The sequence below is a fragment of the Ascaphus truei genome, chromosome 7, assembly GCF_040206685.1.
Source record: "Ascaphus truei isolate aAscTru1 chromosome 7, aAscTru1.hap1, whole genome shotgun sequence".
NCBI lineage: Eukaryota > Metazoa > Chordata > Amphibia > Anura > Ascaphidae > Ascaphus > Ascaphus truei.
Window position 1 is genome coordinate 47,389,128 of NC_134489.1, and position 20,786 is coordinate 47,409,913.

At 45.7% G+C, this 20,786-nt stretch overlaps 1 protein-coding gene across 1 annotated transcript in view; it reads right to left on the reverse strand.

Annotated features, from left to right (window-relative positions):
• Positions 1-3,198: 3,198 nt before the first annotated feature.
• The window catches only part of LOC142499211 (cytochrome P450 2A4-like), a 44,367-nt gene continuing 26,779 nt past the window's right edge, over positions 3,199-20,786 (reverse strand). Inside the window, exons 3-9 of the mRNA XM_075608247.1 lie at positions 19,555-19,704; positions 15,688-15,848; positions 14,359-14,535; positions 5,234-5,375; positions 4,779-4,966; positions 4,245-4,386; positions 3,199-4,138 (exon numbers count right to left, since the gene is read on the reverse strand). Of these exons, the coding sequence (XP_075464362.1) occupies positions 3,954-4,138; positions 4,245-4,386; positions 4,779-4,966; positions 5,234-5,375; positions 14,359-14,535; positions 15,688-15,848; positions 19,555-19,704 (1,145 nt within the window). The 3' untranslated portion in view covers positions 3,199-3,953. The remainder of the gene's footprint in view (positions 4,139-4,244; positions 4,387-4,778; positions 4,967-5,233; positions 5,376-14,358; positions 14,536-15,687; positions 15,849-19,554; positions 19,705-20,786) is intronic.

Sequence of the window (20,786 nt, forward strand, 5' to 3'; positions counted from 1 at the left end):
ACAGGGGGAGAGAGGGAGACAGGGGGAGAGGGAGGGAGGGAGAGACAGGCAGGGGGGAAGAGACAGGGAGGGAGGGAGAGGGAGAGACAGGGAGGGAGGGAGAGGGAGAGACAGGGAGGGAGGGAGAGGGAGAGACAGGGAGGGAGGGAGAGACAGGGAGGGAGGGAGAGACAGAGACGGGGAGGGAGGGAGAGACAGAGACGGGGAGGGAGGGAGAGACAGAGACGGGGAGGGAGGGAGAGACAGAGACGGGGAGGGAGGGAGAGACAGAGACGGGGAGGGAGGGAGACAGAGACGTAAGGGAGGGAGAGACAGAGACGGGGAGGGAGAGACGGGGAGGGAGGGAGAGACGGGGAGGGAGGGAGAGACGGGAGGGAGAGACGGGGAGGGAGGGAGAGACGGGGAGGGGGGGAGAGACGGGGAGGGAGGGAGAGACGGGGAGGGAGGGAGAGACGGGGAGGGAGGGAGAGACAGGGAGGGAGGGAGAGACAGAGAGGGAGGGAGAGGGAGAGACAGGGAGGGAGGGAGAGGGAGGGAGAGACGGAGTGACAGTGAGGGGGAGAGAAAGGGAGGGGAGAGACAGGGAGGGTGAGGGAGACACACACCCACTGATACACACATACACACACACACACTGACACACCCACCCAGCCCACTGATACACACACACCCCCACCCACTGATACCCACAACCACTGATACCCACACCCACCCACTCATACTCACACCCACCCACTGACACACACAGATACACACCCACCCAACCCACTGATACACACACACCCCCACCCACTGATACCCACACCCACTGATACCCACACCCACCGATACACACCCATACACCCACTGATACACACACGCACTGATACACACTGATACACACACACACCCACTGATACACACACACCCACTGATACACACACACACCCACTGATACACACACACACCTACTGATACACACACACACAACCACTGATACACACACACACCCACTGATACACACCCACCCACTGATACACACACACCCACTGATACACACACACCCACTGATACACACACACCCACTGATACACACCCACCCACTGATACACACACACACACCCACTGATACACACACACCTACTGATGTATACACACACACACACACACCCTGATACACACACACACCCTGATACACACACACACACACTGATACACACACACACACCCTGATACACACACACCCTGATACACACACACACACACACCCTGATACACACACACACACACCATGATACACACACACCCTGATACACACACACACACACTGATACACACACACCCACTGATACACACACACCCACCCACTGATACACACACACACACCCACTGATACACACACACACACCCACTGATACACACACACACACTGATACACACACACACTGATACACACACACACACACTGATACACACCCACCCACTGATACACACACCCACTGATACACACACACCCACTGATACACACACACACCCACTGATACACACACCCACTGATACACACACACACCCACTGATACACACACACCCACTGATACACACACACACTGATACACACACACACTGATACACACACTCCCACTGATACACACCCACTGATACACACACACCCTCTGATACACACACACACCCACTGATACACACACCCACTGATACACACACACACCCACTGATACACACACACACACACACACTGATACACACACACACACACACACTGATACACACACACACACACACACACACACACACACATACACCCCGCCAGCCCCTGCACCGCCCGCACAACGCGCAGCCACCACTGCCCGCCCCCGAGCCTATCTCCCACACCAAGTGGACGGGGGGAAGTGAGCGCAAAGGCAGGCGCGCGCCGGGGGGCAAAGGCAGGCGCGCGCCGGGGGGCAAAGGCAGGCGCGCGCGCCGGGGGGCAAAGGCAGGCGCGCGCGCCGGGGGGCAAAGGCAGGCGCGTGCCGGGGGGAAAAGGCAGGCGCGCACGCCGGGGGGCAAAAAGGCAGGCGCACCCCTGCTACCACCTCCTATTGCGCACCCCCCCCCCCCCGGCTGGGACCCGGGACAGAAGGGGGACACTCACCGCGCACAGAGCAGAGGAGCCGGGAGCGGGAAGGCAGTCAGTCACGTGTGCGCTTCACAAAGCGGAAGCCCCGCCCCCGGCTTCCTCTGACATGCCTGCGACCAATCCCCTGCGGGCCGGCCGGCATTCTAAGTCCCGCCCCCGCATCGTCATTCATCCAATCCCCTACGGGCCGGCCGGCATTCTAAGTCCCGCCCCCGGCATTCTCCATCATTCAGTCCCCCGGCAGCATTCACACGCAAACATACAAAATACTTACCGGCCGCCGCATTCTCCTCACCGCCGCTGCCCCGCAATACCGGGACCAGGGACAAAAACCGGGACAGACTTAAACCGGGACAGGCCTCAAAAAAATGGGACTGTACCGGTAAAACCGGTACGAATGGTCACCCTAGTTATAAGAGATGTCTGCCATGGTGGGGAGGGCAGTTGTATACTGTATCATTGAGTTTCCATGAATATCACAGCTATATAGTCTTTCCACCTAACACGGGACCTGCAATGCATTCCATAGCAATATATCAGTATGAAAAGCAATGCATTGCAGGCACGTCTGACACCAAAAGGTCTAAAAGATACAGATCACATTGCTTTCACTGTAACATTATTTATATATTTGTTGGATATCTTTTTAGATAGGAAAGGTATACAGGGATATACCAAATAAGTAAACATGGGAAAGATGTTGATCCAGGGAATAATCCGATTGCCAATTCTTGGAGTCAGGAAGGAATTTATTTTTCCCCTTATGAGATATCATTGGATGATGTGACTCTGGGGTTTTGTTTGCCTTCGCCTGGATCAATAAGTATAGATAAAGGATAAAGTATCTGTTGTCTAAATATAGCATAGGTTGAACTAGATGGACGTACGTATTTTTTCAACCTCATCTACTACTGTATGTAACTATGTAACTATATATTACAATCAGCCATGTAACACCTTTCTGTATTGTACCTCCAATTTCAACGATTTCATAATTGCATATGTTAACTTTTTCCTTTTCTACTGAAAGCACACCTGTAAAGCACAATAACACAGCTCCAAGAATACACAATACACACTGCTATTGTGAAAACATTTATTTTCTAAAAACATGACCTGTTTTCAGGACATTGATGTGATTGCAAAAAAATCATGTGAATGTATACATTTATCTTACTGATCATGTGCATAATTTGTTTTGCCTTCTTGTGTTACTGCAAACTCTCTTTTTGCGAGTGAAGATGTAAAATCTTCCTACGACCTGGGCAGGTACTGTCGTAAAGCAATCATATTTTTTTTAAGGAATTTTTCCCTGGACACGCACCAGTCAGGGCATGCAAATTGCATTATTTTAGTTCATTGTGTTTAGATTGTAAGCTTCTTGCTGTAAAGATTTATTTTATCAGTAGGTATGTTGCTAATGTCGTATTTTTAATGTATCAAATATGTGTTTAACCTCTTTGAACTGCACTACTACATTTGTTGATGTCTAATAATAATATTGAATCCTCTCACATCCTGTCAGATTTTCCACAATATTAATGCACTGTGACTTTTTCTATTCTCCCTTCGCCAGCTCACACACAGTCTAACCCTACTCGCTCTCCTAGTCTGCCCATTCATTCGCTCACCATGATCTCTCACAGTCTGACCTCCTCATTCCTTCTCTCCCACTGTGCCGTCTTCCCCACTCATCATTCACTTTGTCTACCCCCTCACCTCTCTTATTACAGTCTTACCTCTTCCCCTGCTCACCACCTCTCTGTCTGCAACCTTTGCCCCTCTTTTATAGTTTAGATGCCCCCCCCCCTTTCATCTCCACTCAGTTCTAAATGGGTCAGGTTCTTGGGGAGGCTTTCAGACAGAATGAAAGTCCCCCTTTACGGAAGGCCCTCCTCAGAGTACCGAGATTTAAGGTGCAGGGGTGATTTGCAGTCCTGAATGTGAATTTCTGTAGCACAGTCGTGAGGAAGAGGAAGATTTCCATACGAGCCAGACCCTCCCCTGGACAGATCCGCTTCCCTGCAGCAAAGAATGACATAAGTTTGTATCAAACCACAGAAAGACGGCAACCCTGCAGTGTCTTGCAGAGCCGTTTATCCCTGTAACATGGAGAACAACGTTATACCTGCTGAGAAAGGCATGAATGCTGCCTTCATGTAAAAAGCCCCCTTATGGTCCAGGAAATGTCCTGGGTTAAACTCATCGGGTGTTTCCCAGTGGCATGGGTCAGACAGCACTGAGCAAAGGAGCGGGAAAACAGTGGTTCCCTGTTGGAGAATGGAAAGAGAGACCTGTTTAGATCATGCTGGAGCCCCAGCAATTATTCTCCATCCTACACCAGCACTATTCAATCCCCAGCCCTATAAAGCATCACTGCACCATCCCCAGCCCTATACAATCTCACTGCACCATCCAGAGCCCATTGAAGCATCATTGCATCAATCCAGCCCTAGAAATAAAAAAAAACTGCCTAATCCCCAACCCTATAAAACCTCACTCGACCATCTCCAGTCCTACAAAGCATCACTGCACCATCCCCAGTCTTATAAAGTATCACTACACTATGGCATCACTGCAGATATTTCTGGAAATTAAGCGATAATTGTAGTTAGTAAGGTGCGCCCCAATAAATTCCATGCCTGTGGTGGCTAGCTTTCACCTTGGGGATAATGAACCCTCGGAAGAATGTGTCGTGGGTCACCACGTGAGGAAGTGCCATTGGTGCCACGTCCAGGAACCTCTGGATCTCATGCACCACAGCATTTGTGTAAGGCATCTGGATCCGATTCTCCATCCTAGGGGAGCAATGATCCCCAATAACTGTGTCTATCTCCTGCTGCAGCCGCTCTGAGAACAAGAGGGTCTCATTATCATTACAGTCTTTAACAGACATGGATATGATTACTTTGTCACTTTATGGTATTGCTTGCTCCTGCCATAGCAGCCTATTTGGCCTAATGGATGAACTGGCCCTGGCTCCCCTCCTGCTGAGTATTATCTCTGCTTTCAACCTGGAGTGCATCACTCCAACACTCCCCTCCCTTCACTTCCACTCCATCAAAGAATCTCTTCTCCCCAGAGAATTGTATCATTAAGAGAGCAATCCATTCTCACCTTGGATGTGGGGGAAATGTATCATGACCAGCAGGCAAAACTGAAAGGTGTTTGCTGTGGTTTCTGTTCCAGCCATGAACAGATCGAAAATTGAATACACCAGATTCTCCTCGCAGAACTCACCCCCCGGGCTTCCCTCCTCCTGCAGCACAAAGACATGGTACAGAAGCTGAGCATGAGCAGCGATACCAAGAAAGATAATTATGACTGGGAGGGAGAACACCACTGTCACATTGATACAGCAGATACAATCAATCATCAATGCAACCTTTTTATGTTCATTTGTTTTCTTTAAATTAATATACCATTATGAGCAGTGGTAGAACTGGTTCAGCTGCACCAGGGCCCCAATTGGTTATGAGCCCATCCTCCTGACTTTTCTGCAATCAGCGTCACACACTCTACCTCCGTGCCCCCCACCCTTTCCAAAATCTGCATTGGCACTCTATTCTATGCTAGTAGCAGGGATTAGGTGCAGACCACACCCCAGCCCCTCCCATGCAGGGCAGCCTGTGTAACTGTGCATATTCTAGTCCTTAGATGTGGGTCAGAAGGTCTATCTGTTTGGGAGGTGTACATTCGGGACAGTGGGTCAGCATTTCCATGTTTGGAGCAAGAAAAGGATTGGTTCCGACAGGCAACTCCAGCGAAAGCACCATCAACTCACCAGGTAGTAGAAAAATTAAAACCTTTTATGGAACTACATAAAAAACAAAAAGACAAATTACAAACAGGACAGGAAAAATCCTCCCACGCGTTTTGGGCAGCAAAGCCCTTTCTCACATGTAATCAGCTTATCGGGTGGTTAGCAGAGCGTTCCAGGACGAACCAGAGCTTACAATCATCTAGTAAACCACCCCTGGCACTCAGGAGCTCTAAAGCCCAAGAAGACACCCTTTCCTTTGAAATGCTACATACAACCGCATGTGATCAGGTACAACGGACGGAGATGTGGTAGATGAAGATAGAGCACAGCCAGGGAAATCCTGCTTCTGGTATCCAAAGAAGGGAAAAAATAGCCAGGCAACTCCAAACTAAATAAGTGATCAATTTATTGCAAGCTAGAGATACAATAAAAACGGACTACATGAACGCACCTACGCGTTTCATGCAACAGCACTTAAAGTAAAAGTAAAGTAAAGTGAAATATTATCTGATTTGACATTATTTTTGGCATTTCGTGGGGTCCCTTTTTCCCACTTCTCTTATGCTATTTTTTGCAGCTATAAGTAGTCCTATCATACATATTGATTTCCATGTTTGGAGCCTGGCCAGGCCACTTCACCATGACAGAACTGTTCCCTTTTATTAGGTCTGTCGGATGTTGAGAGGGTGGCATAGCCTGGTACAAAGCAATGTTGTGTGCATGTATATGGGGTGTGTAGGGGGTTGTTAATTTGGTGTGTGTATATAGGTATATATATATATATACACACACACACAGTCATGGAAAAAAGAAAGTACACCCTCTTTGAATTCCATGGTTTTACATATCAGGACATAGGGGGCTATGCACTAAGCTCCGTGCTTTTGCGTCTGGTTGAAATTAAAAATCACGTCCGATACAAAGTGAAGCCGGAGACGCGATTCACTAAGGCCTTGAGCACATTTTCTCTCGGACGGCCCAAAAACTGGCTTATCGTACGTGCAAGCTTTTTCCCCCTGCTAACGTTCTTAAACTTTACGTACGCTAGCTGATAGAAAAAAAAGCCGCTTGGAACATTTGCATGGAGATTTGCCATCTCCATGCAAGGCTGTTACAGGCGATCGTACACAAAACAAATACATTTTAATAATAGTGTACATGAGCAGGGGGTCTCCGGAGCTGAATCGCATTGGTTTCAGGTCCGGGGACTCCCTACTTCAGGAGATACAGGCCCCGTTATGGGGTGCCAGTATCCCCTGCACTTTGAAAGCTTCCACGTCACGTGACCGGGACATTTACATTCTGCAGGCGATACCGGCACCCCATAACGTGGCCTGTATCTCCTGAAGTAGGGGGTCCCCGAGGCTGAAACCAATCTGGAGACCCCCTACACATCTACACTACTGTCAAAACACACATATCAATAAACAATAATTCCTTACCTTAGCGGCTATCCGCTATGGTAATGAAGCTGCATTAATGTACATTTTAATAATAGTGTGCGGGAGCAGGGGGTCCCCTGAGCTGAACCGCATTGATTTCTGCATGAGAGACCCCCTGCTTCCCAAGTTACAGGCCCCGGTATGGGGCATTGGAGGCCAATGTCGCCACAATCTTTATAGCGTCCAAGACGCGACGTGGGCTCTATAAAGATGGCGGCGACACTGGCACCGATGTCCCAAACCGGGGCCTGTAACATGGGAAGCAGGGGCTCCTTGAGGCAGAAATCAATGCGGTTCAGCTCAGGGGACCCCCTGCTCCCACACACTATTATTAAAAATACATTAAAGCAGCTTCATTACCTTGGCGTCTATCCGCAAAGGCAATGAAGGGGTTAAGGCACAATAGCATGTTTATTGGTGACAATTGCCCCCAATAAACATAGCAATATGCAACACCCCCCCCCCCCCCTAACACATACAATACAGTAATGGGCAAAATAACTATTATCCAGATAATAGATTATTTGCCTATTATGAAACACATAAAACATGCATAAATAAAAACCTGAAATCTTAATCTGAAAATCATCACATTGCATCTTACAATTAAACCAGCAGCTTGACAAATGTATATCAAATGTCGCACAATTGCATTGAGTGTGTACATGATGCAATTAATTTGTGCATCATGTAATACTATGCAAAATCAATTTAAAAATAAAATACACTATGAACAATGTCCCCTAACCACCAATGCCATCCACAAAATCAAATAGAAAGTAAGCAAAATAAATAAATTTACCATCAATCAATCAATTTCCTAAACCAATTACAATACAATCCAAATCAATTATACAATTCCCTATTCAATTCCTAAAGCCAAACCATTGCCAAAATAATTCTAATTGAAAGTAACCACCATCATTCAAATCTAACTACCAGAAATAAGCCATTAAAAATAACATGTAACTAAATAAAAATTACATTACACACACAAATTTATAAATAAAGCTGCTACTGCACCGACACACTTTATTCGAGCAAATACCCAGTATGTACCTGGCAGATACCTGGAATGCGCCGCTCCTCACCTCTGACAAGCCCCGTTGCGTTTGCCTTCCCAGCCTGGGTTCATGCCTGGCTGACGGGCGGCTGATCTGTTAAATGATAATGATTAGGATTTAATAGGCTGATTTAATAGGCTGCAATGCTTCGCGTGTCTACCAGATGGCATAAATTCATGAATTGTAATGCAGTATATATATATATACTGTGCAGTATTGCAGCCAGCGGGAATAAAATGCTTCAATCCCTGCTTGGAAAATACCTCAATGCACTCGGGCAGAAAACAGTCACAAACCTCAATACACCCGGGTATACCCGAATTCGTGGGACTAGCCGAGCTCGAATAAAGTGTGTCGCCAGTGTATATACATTAGAAATACATGAGATACATAAACATTAGCAAAACAATCACGCGGGAAACGCGTCAGAGTTCCTTTTAACTGTGTCTGTCAGATTCATGGCATAATGGCCAAATAAAATAGTTTATTTTTTTATTTCACTTTTTGCCTTTTGTTTTTGCAGTGCTCTACCTTACCCCCAATTTTTCCTATTACCATTATGGTATAGCAGCACGCCTTTCCGGACACTTCATCAGCTGTTCCAGCAGGAAGATTTTTTCCAGAGCTGTTCCGTGGTGCTTGTTTAGCCGGTGCAGTGTTTGTGCTTTCCACCGCCTCGACCCTCCTACCAGCGAGAGTGAAGTTCTGACCAACGGGACCAATATCCAGCTGTGGTCTGTTGCGGGTCACCCCTCAGTCCCCACCCCCTGCACGGCTTCGGTTCCCATCGCGCGGGTGAGTTCGCGGCACCTGAGGGGGCAATAGGAGTCCATCCTCCAGGTCCCTGCCCTTATTCAGATTTGGGCTGCCCAGGTCGCCATCCCCGCGGTCCGAGGTGGGAGGTGTACTTCCTCGGTGATCACTCCGAGGTGGGAGAGTTGGCTCCCTCGGTTGCAGCACCGGGGTGGGAGTGTTACTCCCTCGGACGCAGTGCCGAGGTGGGAGCTAGGCTCTCTCGGTTCCTGTGCATGCAGGGGAGACGGCCAGCGGGGAGACAGGAGGGTCCTCGCTACGGGGTGCAGGTGAGGTGATTACAGCACAGACTATGCACTTTCTTTGGCTTCACTGAGGAGCCACGGCTTTCATATTTATTCATTCCGGCATATATTATTCTTTTATTCATTAATTTTGACCGCGCAGCATTGGAGCATCATTGCGGGGGGCCCTCTCCCACTTTTTTCTTTTACATAGGGACATAGATCAATTCAGGGGCATTAAATGGAATTTAAAAAAAATACACATGAATAAAAAATCAAAAAAACCTGTAAAAGTTAAAATAATAAACTTTTGTTTTGTTTACTTACCATTAGATGCCCACTCACCGAAATCCAGGGGAACCAGAAGCTCTCGGACAAATCCAAAAGTAACCATAAAATAACCCACAGACCCCCGTGGGAACGACCCGAGACCCCTCAAACACCTGTGGGTCTGACCCGGGGCCCCCCAGACAGCCGCGGGCCTACCCGTGGAGACCCCATTGTGGCCCACGGTGACCCGCGGAGACCACCTGGTGGACCACGGCGCCTGGCGGGGACCACCCGTAGGCCTCCAGACCCTGTATGAAACATGGTGCTGGGCTACTGTGAGGTCTACGGACACCCGTCAGGGCAACCGGGGACTCCCGTGGTCTTGGGGTATTAACCCTGTATGTAAAATAATAAATCATGTATTTATGGGGGGCATAGGGGGTGGGTTATGTATTGAATAAATATAATGATGTTTATTGTGGGGCTGTGTATTGTTTTTCTTGTGGGTACTGGGGGTGGGGGAAGGGGGTAATGGCCCCAAGGGTATGTGGGTAGGCCTACCGCCTGGGTTAGTGGGTGAGGGTGGTTAGGCCTCATGGGATGGGTAGTGGGGGAAGGTATTTAGGCATCCCGAGAGGTGGGTGAGGGTGGGTTAACCCCTTAACGACTGTAGCAGTTAATGACCGCTAAGGTGATTAAGGGGATAGGAGACATTACATTGGCTATTTTTATTCTTGTGTATGTTTTGCAGCACCGGAGGGACATGGGCAGGATGAAGATGAGGATGAAGATGGCCTTCATCGTGGGTGCCTGGAAAAGGTAAGTGTAATATGTATTTACTGTATTTATTGTAATTTATATGGATTTAAAATGGGTAAATGCATTATTATCCATATGTGGATAATAGTAATTTTGCCCATTACTGTATTGTATGTGTTAGGGGGGTGTATTTAGTTATAAATATTGTTTATTATTTTTGGAGGCACAACATTGGTACCGCAGGCCCGCGGGTAACCCGGGACTCCCACGGGGACCCCGGGACGGCCGCGGGGACCCCCGCTTGGTGAGCCGGGGACCCCTGGACACCCGCGGAGTCAGCCGAGGACACCCGCATGACCCCAGGCCTCCCTCGGGGGCCCCCGCGGGGTCAGCCGGGGACTCCCGCTGGCCTGTTGTATGGGTTTTTCGCATGCAAAAATGTAAACAAAGAAATTTTTCAAAGTCCAGCTTTTTTATCACCTGCCTTGAGCTGGCGATCTTTTTTGAACGCAACTTTCGCGTACGATAACTTTGCGTAGCTTAGTGAATCCCGGAGAAGGGCAGAATTGAACGCAAACAGGTTATCGTACGAGCAAAGTTGGACTTTGAAAAATTTCCAGGAAAAAGTCAGTTTAAGAACGCAACGTGCCTGTTTGCATGGCTTAGTGAATCGTGTTCGGTGGAACATCAGGTTCTAAGAGCACGTTGCGCTCTTAAAACGACTTATCGGAGCTTAGTGCATAGCCCCCATAGTAACAATCATCTATTGCTTAGCAGGTCTTAAAATTAGGTAAATACTACCTCAGATGACATAATACACCGTGTCATGATATATTTAAAAAAATAAAGCCAAAATGGAGAAGCCATGTGTGAAAAACTAAGTATACCTTATGATTCAAAAGCTTGTAGAACCACCTTTAGCAGCAATAACTTGAAGTAATCATTTTCTGAATGATTTGCTGGTGTGCTTGGGATCATTGTCCTGTTGCATGACACAATTTCGGCCAAGCTTTAGTTGTCGGACAGATGGCCTCACATTGGACTCTAGAATACTTTGGTATAGAGAGGAGTTCATGGTCGACTCAATGACTGCAAGGTTCCCAGGTCTTGTGGCTGCAAAAACAAGCCCAAATCATCACCCCTCCACCACCATGCTTGACAGTTGGTATGAGGTGTTTGTGTTGATATTCTGTGTTTGGTTTTCGCCAAACGTGGCACTGTGCATTATGGCCAAACATCTCTATTTTGGTCTCGTCTGTCCAAAGGACATTGTTCCAGAAGTCTTGTGGTTTGTTCAGATGCAACTTTGCAAACCTAAGCCGTGCTGCCATGTTCTTTTTAGAGAGAAGAGGCTTTCTCCTGGCAACCCTTCCAAACAAACCATACTTGTTCAGTCTTTTTTTAATTGTACTGTCATGAACGTTAACATGTAACATGCTAAGTGAGGCCTGTAGAGTCTGAGATGTAACTCTTGGGTATTTTGCCGCAGCGGACGAAACGCGTCAGAGGATCCTCCTCATGTAATTTTATCTTTGGCTTTCATGCCGCAATAAAGTTCTTTTTTTGAATAGCACTTTGCCTCCAGCCTGTTCCTGATTGAGGTGCTCATTTCCCACTGCTTTACCTAAATTTTAGACCTGCTAAGGAACAGATGATTGTTATGTGTGTGTGTGTGTGTATGTGTGTGTGTGTGTGTGTGTGTGTGTGTGTGTGTGTGTGTGTGTGTGTGTGTGTGTGTGTGTGTGTGTCAGTGCTTCCCCCATCCAATCGCAGATAGTGGCCATTTCAGGGTGTATGGTGCATATACCTGCTGGCAACAGGAGGGTGGGCCCTCCACCGATGGTAGTGGGGACACAGGAACAGGCCTCTGGCCACATGTCTTCTTAGCAGTGCAGCACCTCCATCTGCCGTAGGCTCCAGCAAATGAAGGTGATCTCCCATGGTAGAACTTATTACCTCTCCCCCCAGTAAGGTCACGCACCAGGCAGGAGGTATATTGCAAACTGAAACGGATTTATTACTACACTCTGCAGTAACAGTTACACAGCAGTCTTCTGACGGATCCAGTCTGTCACTATTCACTGGATGATGGTCTCTAGACCGTCACTACAAGCCAAGGGCACATGCAGCCAGAAGAAGCACATGGGAAGGCCCCAATCTCAAGCTCCCAGTTGTGTGACCTGCCTTCCTCAGAGGGAAGGAACAACTTTCCAACTTTAGGGTGGTCCTGCCCTTAAGTACAGCCAGAAGGCGGGCACCCCGTTGTCCCAGCTACAACAGGATATACCACCCTCTGCTGTCACTCAAGTGCAGTACCAATGAAGTGGGAAAACCCCAAACTAACTGCTGGCAACCTGATAATACCTGGGTTTACTGCCAGCCCATTGGGCAGAATATTTGTCAGGGGGTACCCGGCTACATATATATATATATGTGTCTGTGTGTGTGTGTATACAGTATATCTACCTCATCATCTGCATGAAATGCCCAGGGGGCTGCTACTACATAGGTGAGACGAGACAGGGGCTAAACAAGAGACAGTCCTGTCGGTGAACATTTCTCTGTCTCTGGCCATAAAATGAATGATCTGAAGGTGGCCATACTCAAAGGTAATCTTAGAACACTGAAAGAGAGACGGTTGCATGAATACAAATTTATGCAACTGTTTCATCAGTCATTAATGACACAAGTGAACTCTCTTCCCATGAGTGCTAAATGCCATGTCTGTACATACTGCGCTATACTGCATGAATGCACACACAGCTGTCTCCTGCACATACTAATACACTATGTAATTCCATCCCTATAAACCAATAGGGACCACATAGTATCTACACACACATATTAATGCAACACCCTCTTACATTTCTGCACATACCCACACCACTATATATACGTCCACTCCACACACAACTTTTGTAAAGCGCTGAACACTCTGTGGGCGCTCTAAAAAAATTATATTTACACACACACACTCACACATACATACGCACTCTTACATCACTTACATTCTGGGTCCATTTAACACCTCAATTCATAAAACGCATACTGCACAGGGGGGAGGGATAAGCTTCAATCACAGATCACATTCCAGTATGCACTGTTTTAAATTAAAAACCCTTTTTTGGTTTCATTCATTGTAACATCGCCGGAAGAAGAGATCAGTGCATCTCGAAAGCTCGCACAAATAAAAGCATTTCGTTAGCCACAGAATGGTTGTAAGGAATCAGGGAGCACCTCTCTCAAAGAGGGTTCCCCCCTTACCTGCCGCTTTACAGCACTCCACGGCAGCGGTCCCCAGCTCACTGCGGTCTCTCTCCTCACCCCCCACGAGACAAACCCTCGGGCGCGTTACAGGATGCGTGCGCACGCAGGGGAGTTCTGAGACTCAAGCAGAGTTAGGCTCTGCCCCCCTGCTTGTACCGCGTGGTCCCCCCGTGTGGTGCGCACGCGTTACGCACATGCACCGCTCGCAAGCCGCGCGGCAACACGATCTACCTGCTCACCTGCTTCAGGTGTTTTCCAGCCTATCCCTGCACTGTTGGACTCATGCCCCCAGTCTCATTGCACCCTGGTTCCTATTTATACCCTGCCGCTGTATGATGACTGAATCGGCGATATCATCTATTATAGACAGTGGCAGATGCCGCAGATTCGGGCGTGATGCAGCGGCTCACGCTTTGATGACTCTGGGGCACAGTGTGTTATACTTTACTAATTAGTTTGTATGTTTTTTTTGCGCTGTTCTCTGTAGGATTTAAATGCACATTAAATTATGAAACAAATGCTTTCACCTTGTACAAACGCCAATATGTATTGGTAAGGGGGCCTGTAAAACATTACACTGAATTATGATACAGTATATCACTTTACAGATGTTAGGATGTGTGGGGGCTGTGTGTTTCACCTCTTTTGCCCTAATGAGGAAGCAGTCTATATAGTCTCTTGGTGAATCTGAATCCAGAGTGTCTCTGTGGGAATGCATCTGTTCCCGGATGAAAGATTTCACCTCCTCACAGTCCTGGAATATCTTCTGATGAGGGCCGGGCAGGTGCCTCATTATTCTCTGAAATGCAATGTACACCTGCGGGAATAAGAGGAAATATAATTGAGAGCTACTGTTATCTACTCTGCCCCATTAACTGCATTGACAACATGGATAACTGGTCCATCTTGTTAATTATGTCCAGTGCAGGATTGACACAGTTAAAAAGACATACACTAAGGGTCACATTGTCCATGAAAATCGGTCAGTCACACCACATAGTGACATAATAAAACAGAGATCGAATGGATCAAAGGACAATTAAGGTTGTCCTTCAAACCTCAAGTTGAAATAGTGATATTACAGGGCCGGTTTAACCTAGGAAAACTAGGCAGTCTAGAGCTGCAAAATGTGCAGGTGGCAAAAAATGGCTTTCCATGTACTGTAACATGACGGGGGCACAGCTGGGACCACTATCACGGGCCCAGTAACTAGGGGGCCCAGGCACCATGCTGGCGACTCTTACATGTGCCAGATCCACAGAGGTGCAGAAAAGAGAGCAGGAAGATGTGGAGCAACTTGTTGTTGATATAGTGGCATGGGTATTTGGTGTTCAAAAAGTATTACATATTATTAACTCATAACAAATTAAAAACATCAGATGAAAAAATCTCCAACGTCTGCCAAGTTTCATGCCACTTGGGCGCTTTCTCATGGGGGAGGGGTCCTGCTGGAAGCAGAAAGAACTGACAGGAACCTCTGCAGACACTGTCTGAGGAACCTCTGCAGGCCCATTATGGAAGTTCCCCTTTGAAAGCATTCTCTGCAGTGTGGGCCGCCTCTGGCAGGCATCTAGCAGGCCCATATCCAGCTTCCAAGGCTGCAGGTAAGCACACGGTTCCTTCCTCCCTCTGTTGTGGCCCTCCCCCAGGAACAAACCTTTACCCCAAAGCCCATACCTCATTCTCTTTACCCTCCCAGGCACATATAGTAACTACTCCCCCCACGGACACAACTATAACCCCGCAGGCACATAACAATACCCCCAGTACAATGAGAATGTACAATAAGCAATCATATTCTCATTTTTAATGTAAAATAAATCTACAAATATAGATGCAGGATTATTATTCATACTAATGCCCCATTTTAATTTTCTAAAGCTAATTGTGAGGAGGGGGTGCAAAGCTCTCCTAGGGCACCTAATGACCTTGCCCCAGCCCTGAATAAAGAGGTAGAAAGAGTACTGACCAGTCCCAATGGGGCTCGGATGAAGTTAAGCAAGTTATTTGTTATCTGCAAGAACTTCAGAAACTTTTCATCCTCGTAGTCCCAGCGTTTCCCAAACACAATCAGGTTTATAACATTGTTCACTGAACGTCCAAGCAGAATCTGGGGATTAAATTCTTCACCTGACAACACAGATCAGTGTCCATCTTATAACATTTACTATATGCTACTGGCACCCCTACAGAGGTCTCTATCTCCAGAAGCGGGGGATCCCCAGAGCTTAAATTAATGGGGTTTAACTCTGAAGACCCCTGCTTCTATACAGTATGGAACGAGTAAAAATAAAAAACTGCTAAGGTAAATAAGTGGTTAACCCCTCCCACTACCCTGGGAGACCTAACCACCCAGCCCGAGGAAACTACCCCATCAGCCACCACCTATACCCAAAATACCCCCACTACCACACACAGTAATGGGGAATAGCCTTATTAGCCAAATATGGCTAATATAGGTTTTGCCCATTCAAAAGCATAAAAAACACATTACAATAAAATAAAAATTACAAATAAAATATAAGTGACAATAAAATACACCCACCGGAATCCAATACGGATGTCTATATCTCTGGAAGCAGGGGGTCCCCGGAGCTGAAATTAATGGGGTTCACCCGGGAGACCCTTGCTTCAAACCAGTACAGAAAAATTATTTAAATGTCCTGCCTCTTGATGACATAGATGACCAAATATGGTACTTTAGTGTTCCCCCTTGTCATGATAATATCATGAGATATTATGTATTTTAATCCATCTTTTGCATCAGGGGTTAATGGTACAACAATTTGTGTTTAAAAATACAACGTATTGGGTTGATGACTTGTCAAAACATTTTCTGGGTCTGTGCTAGTCCTCAGAGGGCTTAATTGGAGGGAGGCGTGGGGGGGGGGGCTATCGTGGATAGCTCGCTAAAAGTGACATCTGGGATTTAGACGGTCATAAATGCTAACCAGACACTATTTTTCAGCCTCAAAGAAACCTCAACGTTCATGAATAATTACTGGTACATTCCAGAGATAGGTTACACAGGTCATGCTTCGTTGAAGGGTTTTATTAAAAATGATATCATGTGATGCCATCTACTGTACATACTAAGACTTACAGATTGGTAATCATGTCACAGAGTGGCATGTAACGAGACCGCACACTGCCTAGGTAAGAGGTGCCTAGGACAGATATCCATTTGTACCTTAAATGTAGGATTACGATGGTCATGCCTAGTCTCGTTGCATCACTAATGACTGCTTGAATCTATTGATGTGACTCACGCGAAGTTAAGAGTGCGTTTATATAATGAGGGATAGTTTAAATGTCGTTTTTGTCGAAGTTTTTTACTCTTGCAGTTTTATGACAATCTCACAGCTGATGACAGGGGTGGGCTTAAATTGCTTCAATGGGGGAAAATCGTACTTAAGTCTTAGCAAGGAGTATGAAAATCAGATTTCAACAGAGGTGTGTTTTGGACCAAACGTGATTTTTTAGTTCTTCGTTAGTGCCTCTCTGGGAGAAAATCTTGACGTATGGTAACGGAATGTATAGGGATTTCGGTTTTATGTTTTATCCTGTTTTTTTAAGAAACTGTCCTACATGTACTGTAATTGTATGTTCTCATAATCTTTTTTCTGTAATCTAAGCACTGTATTTTGATATATAGTAAAACATTTAGTAGGTGATGCTTTGGGGCCCTGAATGAACTTTTGCACGCTCTGGAGAGAGAAGTTACATTTTTGGACCCATTTTGCTACAACAGATGTTTGTGTGTGCATAGTTTTTTCTATAATAAACAGGGACCTGGGACCATGGCAGAGATTAATTTTACATATTTTTGCATTTCTTGGGTGGTGGAAGGGTATAGATTTGATTACAATTGAGTAAGGTGTTAATATTAACTAATTGAAGGTACCTTGCCCAGGTGAAAGGTGAGTTGACTAGAGTAGGTATTACTCCTGGTTGCATATCTAAGTCACATGCTCACTTGTGTGCTGTTCATGACAGGTGATATATGAGGATGTATTTAGGGGAGATATTTTCCATTTGAGGGACCTTTATGAAGGTGAAAAGTGGAACAGCTAGCAAGCTGTGTATTAACCCGTGTTCCATATGTAGGTCACGTGCTCACAGGTGTGCCGTTTGTGACACCCCTCATTACGTAGAGGCCCATATTCGGGCATCTAGGTAAAGGGGCAGACAGACTGTAAGCGCTGCTCTGAGGAGACACATAGAGGAGACACATAGTTTCTCTCTGCACAACGATTACAGACTGTCTGGCTCGGGATGATTAATACTGCTTTAATTCTCCCAAAAAATATACTGCTTGTGAAGGTCGTGGACCATCTGCAGATGGGCTGCAGATTTCATCCTGTTTATCCACAGTCACGGAGGCAGTAAGTCTTACTACATCTGTATGTAGTGACTAATCTATTTAGTATCAATTAGGCTGTGAATATTGTAATGGCTTCGAAAGGGCCTGATGGACGCTTTTTAGGTTTGCAAACGTTTTAGTGGTTGGTAATATTATTGTAGATTATATATTGGCCACCTGTTGCAATTTGCATTGCATGTGTGCCTTTATTTTTCATGAATAAACTGTTTGGAATTATATTAGAATTTACATGTGATGAAGTGTCAATTTTCTGTGGTCATATCCATCTGCACAATATTTTTATACATTGATTGAAATATTTATATTTGTAATGAAGATTGCGCCAATCTGTTGAGAATTTCTCTACATTGTGGTTAAGTAAAATGTGGCCTAGTCTGACAGCTGAAGCGATTATGTTTGTTTTGTTTGTTTGTTTTTGGAGGGGGGGCGGAAATGTTACATAACATGGACATTGATCTAGCCACGCAGCTGGTCCCAATGGGGTTGAAAAGGGAGGGGTGTTGAATGTTAGAGGTATAGAGAGTAGGGTTCCTTGAAAAGGTGAGTTGTCAGGGAGTTTTTAAACATCTGAAAGCTTTGGAAGAGTATGATGGTATGGGGCAGGGAATTCCGGTATATTGTAATGATTTCTATTAGCATATATATCAGGTATCTCAGGTTTGCTCCTTTTTCTGCATAGGTGTCTCTCCACATGTTGTTTCAAGGTGGGATTGAGGGGATAGATATATATATAATATATATATATATATATATATATATATATATATATATATATATATATATATATATATATATATATATATATATATATATATATATACACACACACACAGTGGTCGACAAATCACCAAAAAATCTACTCGCCGAAAAAAAAAAATCTACTCGCCACCTAGTACCAAACGTGTGCTGCTTGGGCAAATAGGCGCTCGCCACGATGTTAAATCCACTCGCCCGGGGCGTGCAAATGTATAGGTTTGTCGAACACTGTATATATATATTACTTGGGACTCTTGTAAGATGGGTCTCTCTCTCCTCTCTTACAAACCCCATATTTCAGGGCTTGGGCAGAGCCAACACCACCCCTAGGCAATACATGAATTCATGTAATTTGAAGTGAATCCTAAATAACCTAACACGAACTCTATGCCAATGAGTAAAATGATGGCTGTTGTTTTTGCATATAATTACTTAGTTTAATGGATGCCTGTTGAACTCAGGAAAATAACATCTGTTTAGATAATCTGACTTTATTTGCCCTGATTTAACGGAATTTAGTGTATCCCCAAGTGAGAGCAGTGTTGTACTTATTGTGAGTACTTGCATTTTTTTGTTGGCTACATTGCATCTCTCAGAATCTCTTTTTATGACCATACAGACATTGCATTATGTGCTATGACAGCCCCATTCCTTCAGCACTGAAGGGTCGGTTGCTCCTGCATCTGTATATTGTACCTCCTGTCTTGGATATGGCCTGTACAAGGTGCTGAGCCTCCTCTTGCACTCTCTGCTCCATGGATCTCTTTCCCATCCCTAAATTCCTCAGAGTGCTCACTGTGAATCGTCGCAGCTTCTGCCAGCGTTCACCGTTAGTGGTTATAAGACCTGTCACAGCACAGTAGGAGAGACAGTGAGGCATATACAAATAAATATGTGAGTCCACGGACACCTAACTGTTGTGGTGCTTCCTATACAGTAGCATGAAACATAAGTGCAATATCACTGTTACTGCATAATATTGTTCTGTTTTCCTTCTGATTGCAAATTATTATTAATTTTAATGTATCCTATGCACAGTGCAATACAGATGTAAAGATAACTTATGAAAAACCGCTCACCAATTAGTTTCTAATAAAAATAGCCGGTGCAAAGGAATGGTACTGGCAGAACAAGCAAACAAGAAGACACAAGAGGTCTCCCACAGATCCCTTTTAACACTGCACAACAAGGCTGTTAATTGTATTAGGGGTATAGTGCTCCCTGATGTATGATCAAATGAGCTGTATGGGGTACAGAAAGTAACCGCTCCCAACACTGTGGGCGAACGGTTACCAATAAAAGCCTGATGTAGGCAAAACAATAAAGTTTTATTAATTACACAAGACAACGACGCGTACTCAAATAGCATAAAAACAATTCAAACACAAGGTATTGGGTGACACCAGAAGGAAAGGGAGTAAACAATCCAATAATGGATACATCAAATGAACCCTCCTGGTGGTGACTAGAATCAGGACGTAAATGCAGATAGAAGGGGGATAGTTAATGGTGTGTACTACAAGTGCCTCTATATAGGATATTGCACATCATCATATGCCAGAGATTTAATATATACCATAGAGATATATGTCACCTTCGACAACCTCCTCCCTAGATAAATGAAATGGTATGTATGTGGTAGGTAGTGATAAACCGCAGCAAACTCAGCGCACCACAAATGGTATAACAACAGTGTAAATCTCAAATGCAAATGTAGTAGCTGGGTTTACTCACAATGATCAGTACATCAGATGATAACCACTACATTGTCTGCTACCACAGCAAACATACACCCTCTCTCCCCCTGGTATACCGGAACAGTCTCACCCGTGCAGCAATTGGGTATTAACCCGTTAAGTACCGAGTCTCCTAAACCACAGACACTGTTGAATCTGCAATCATCCCATAGATCTTGGAGGTGACACCAC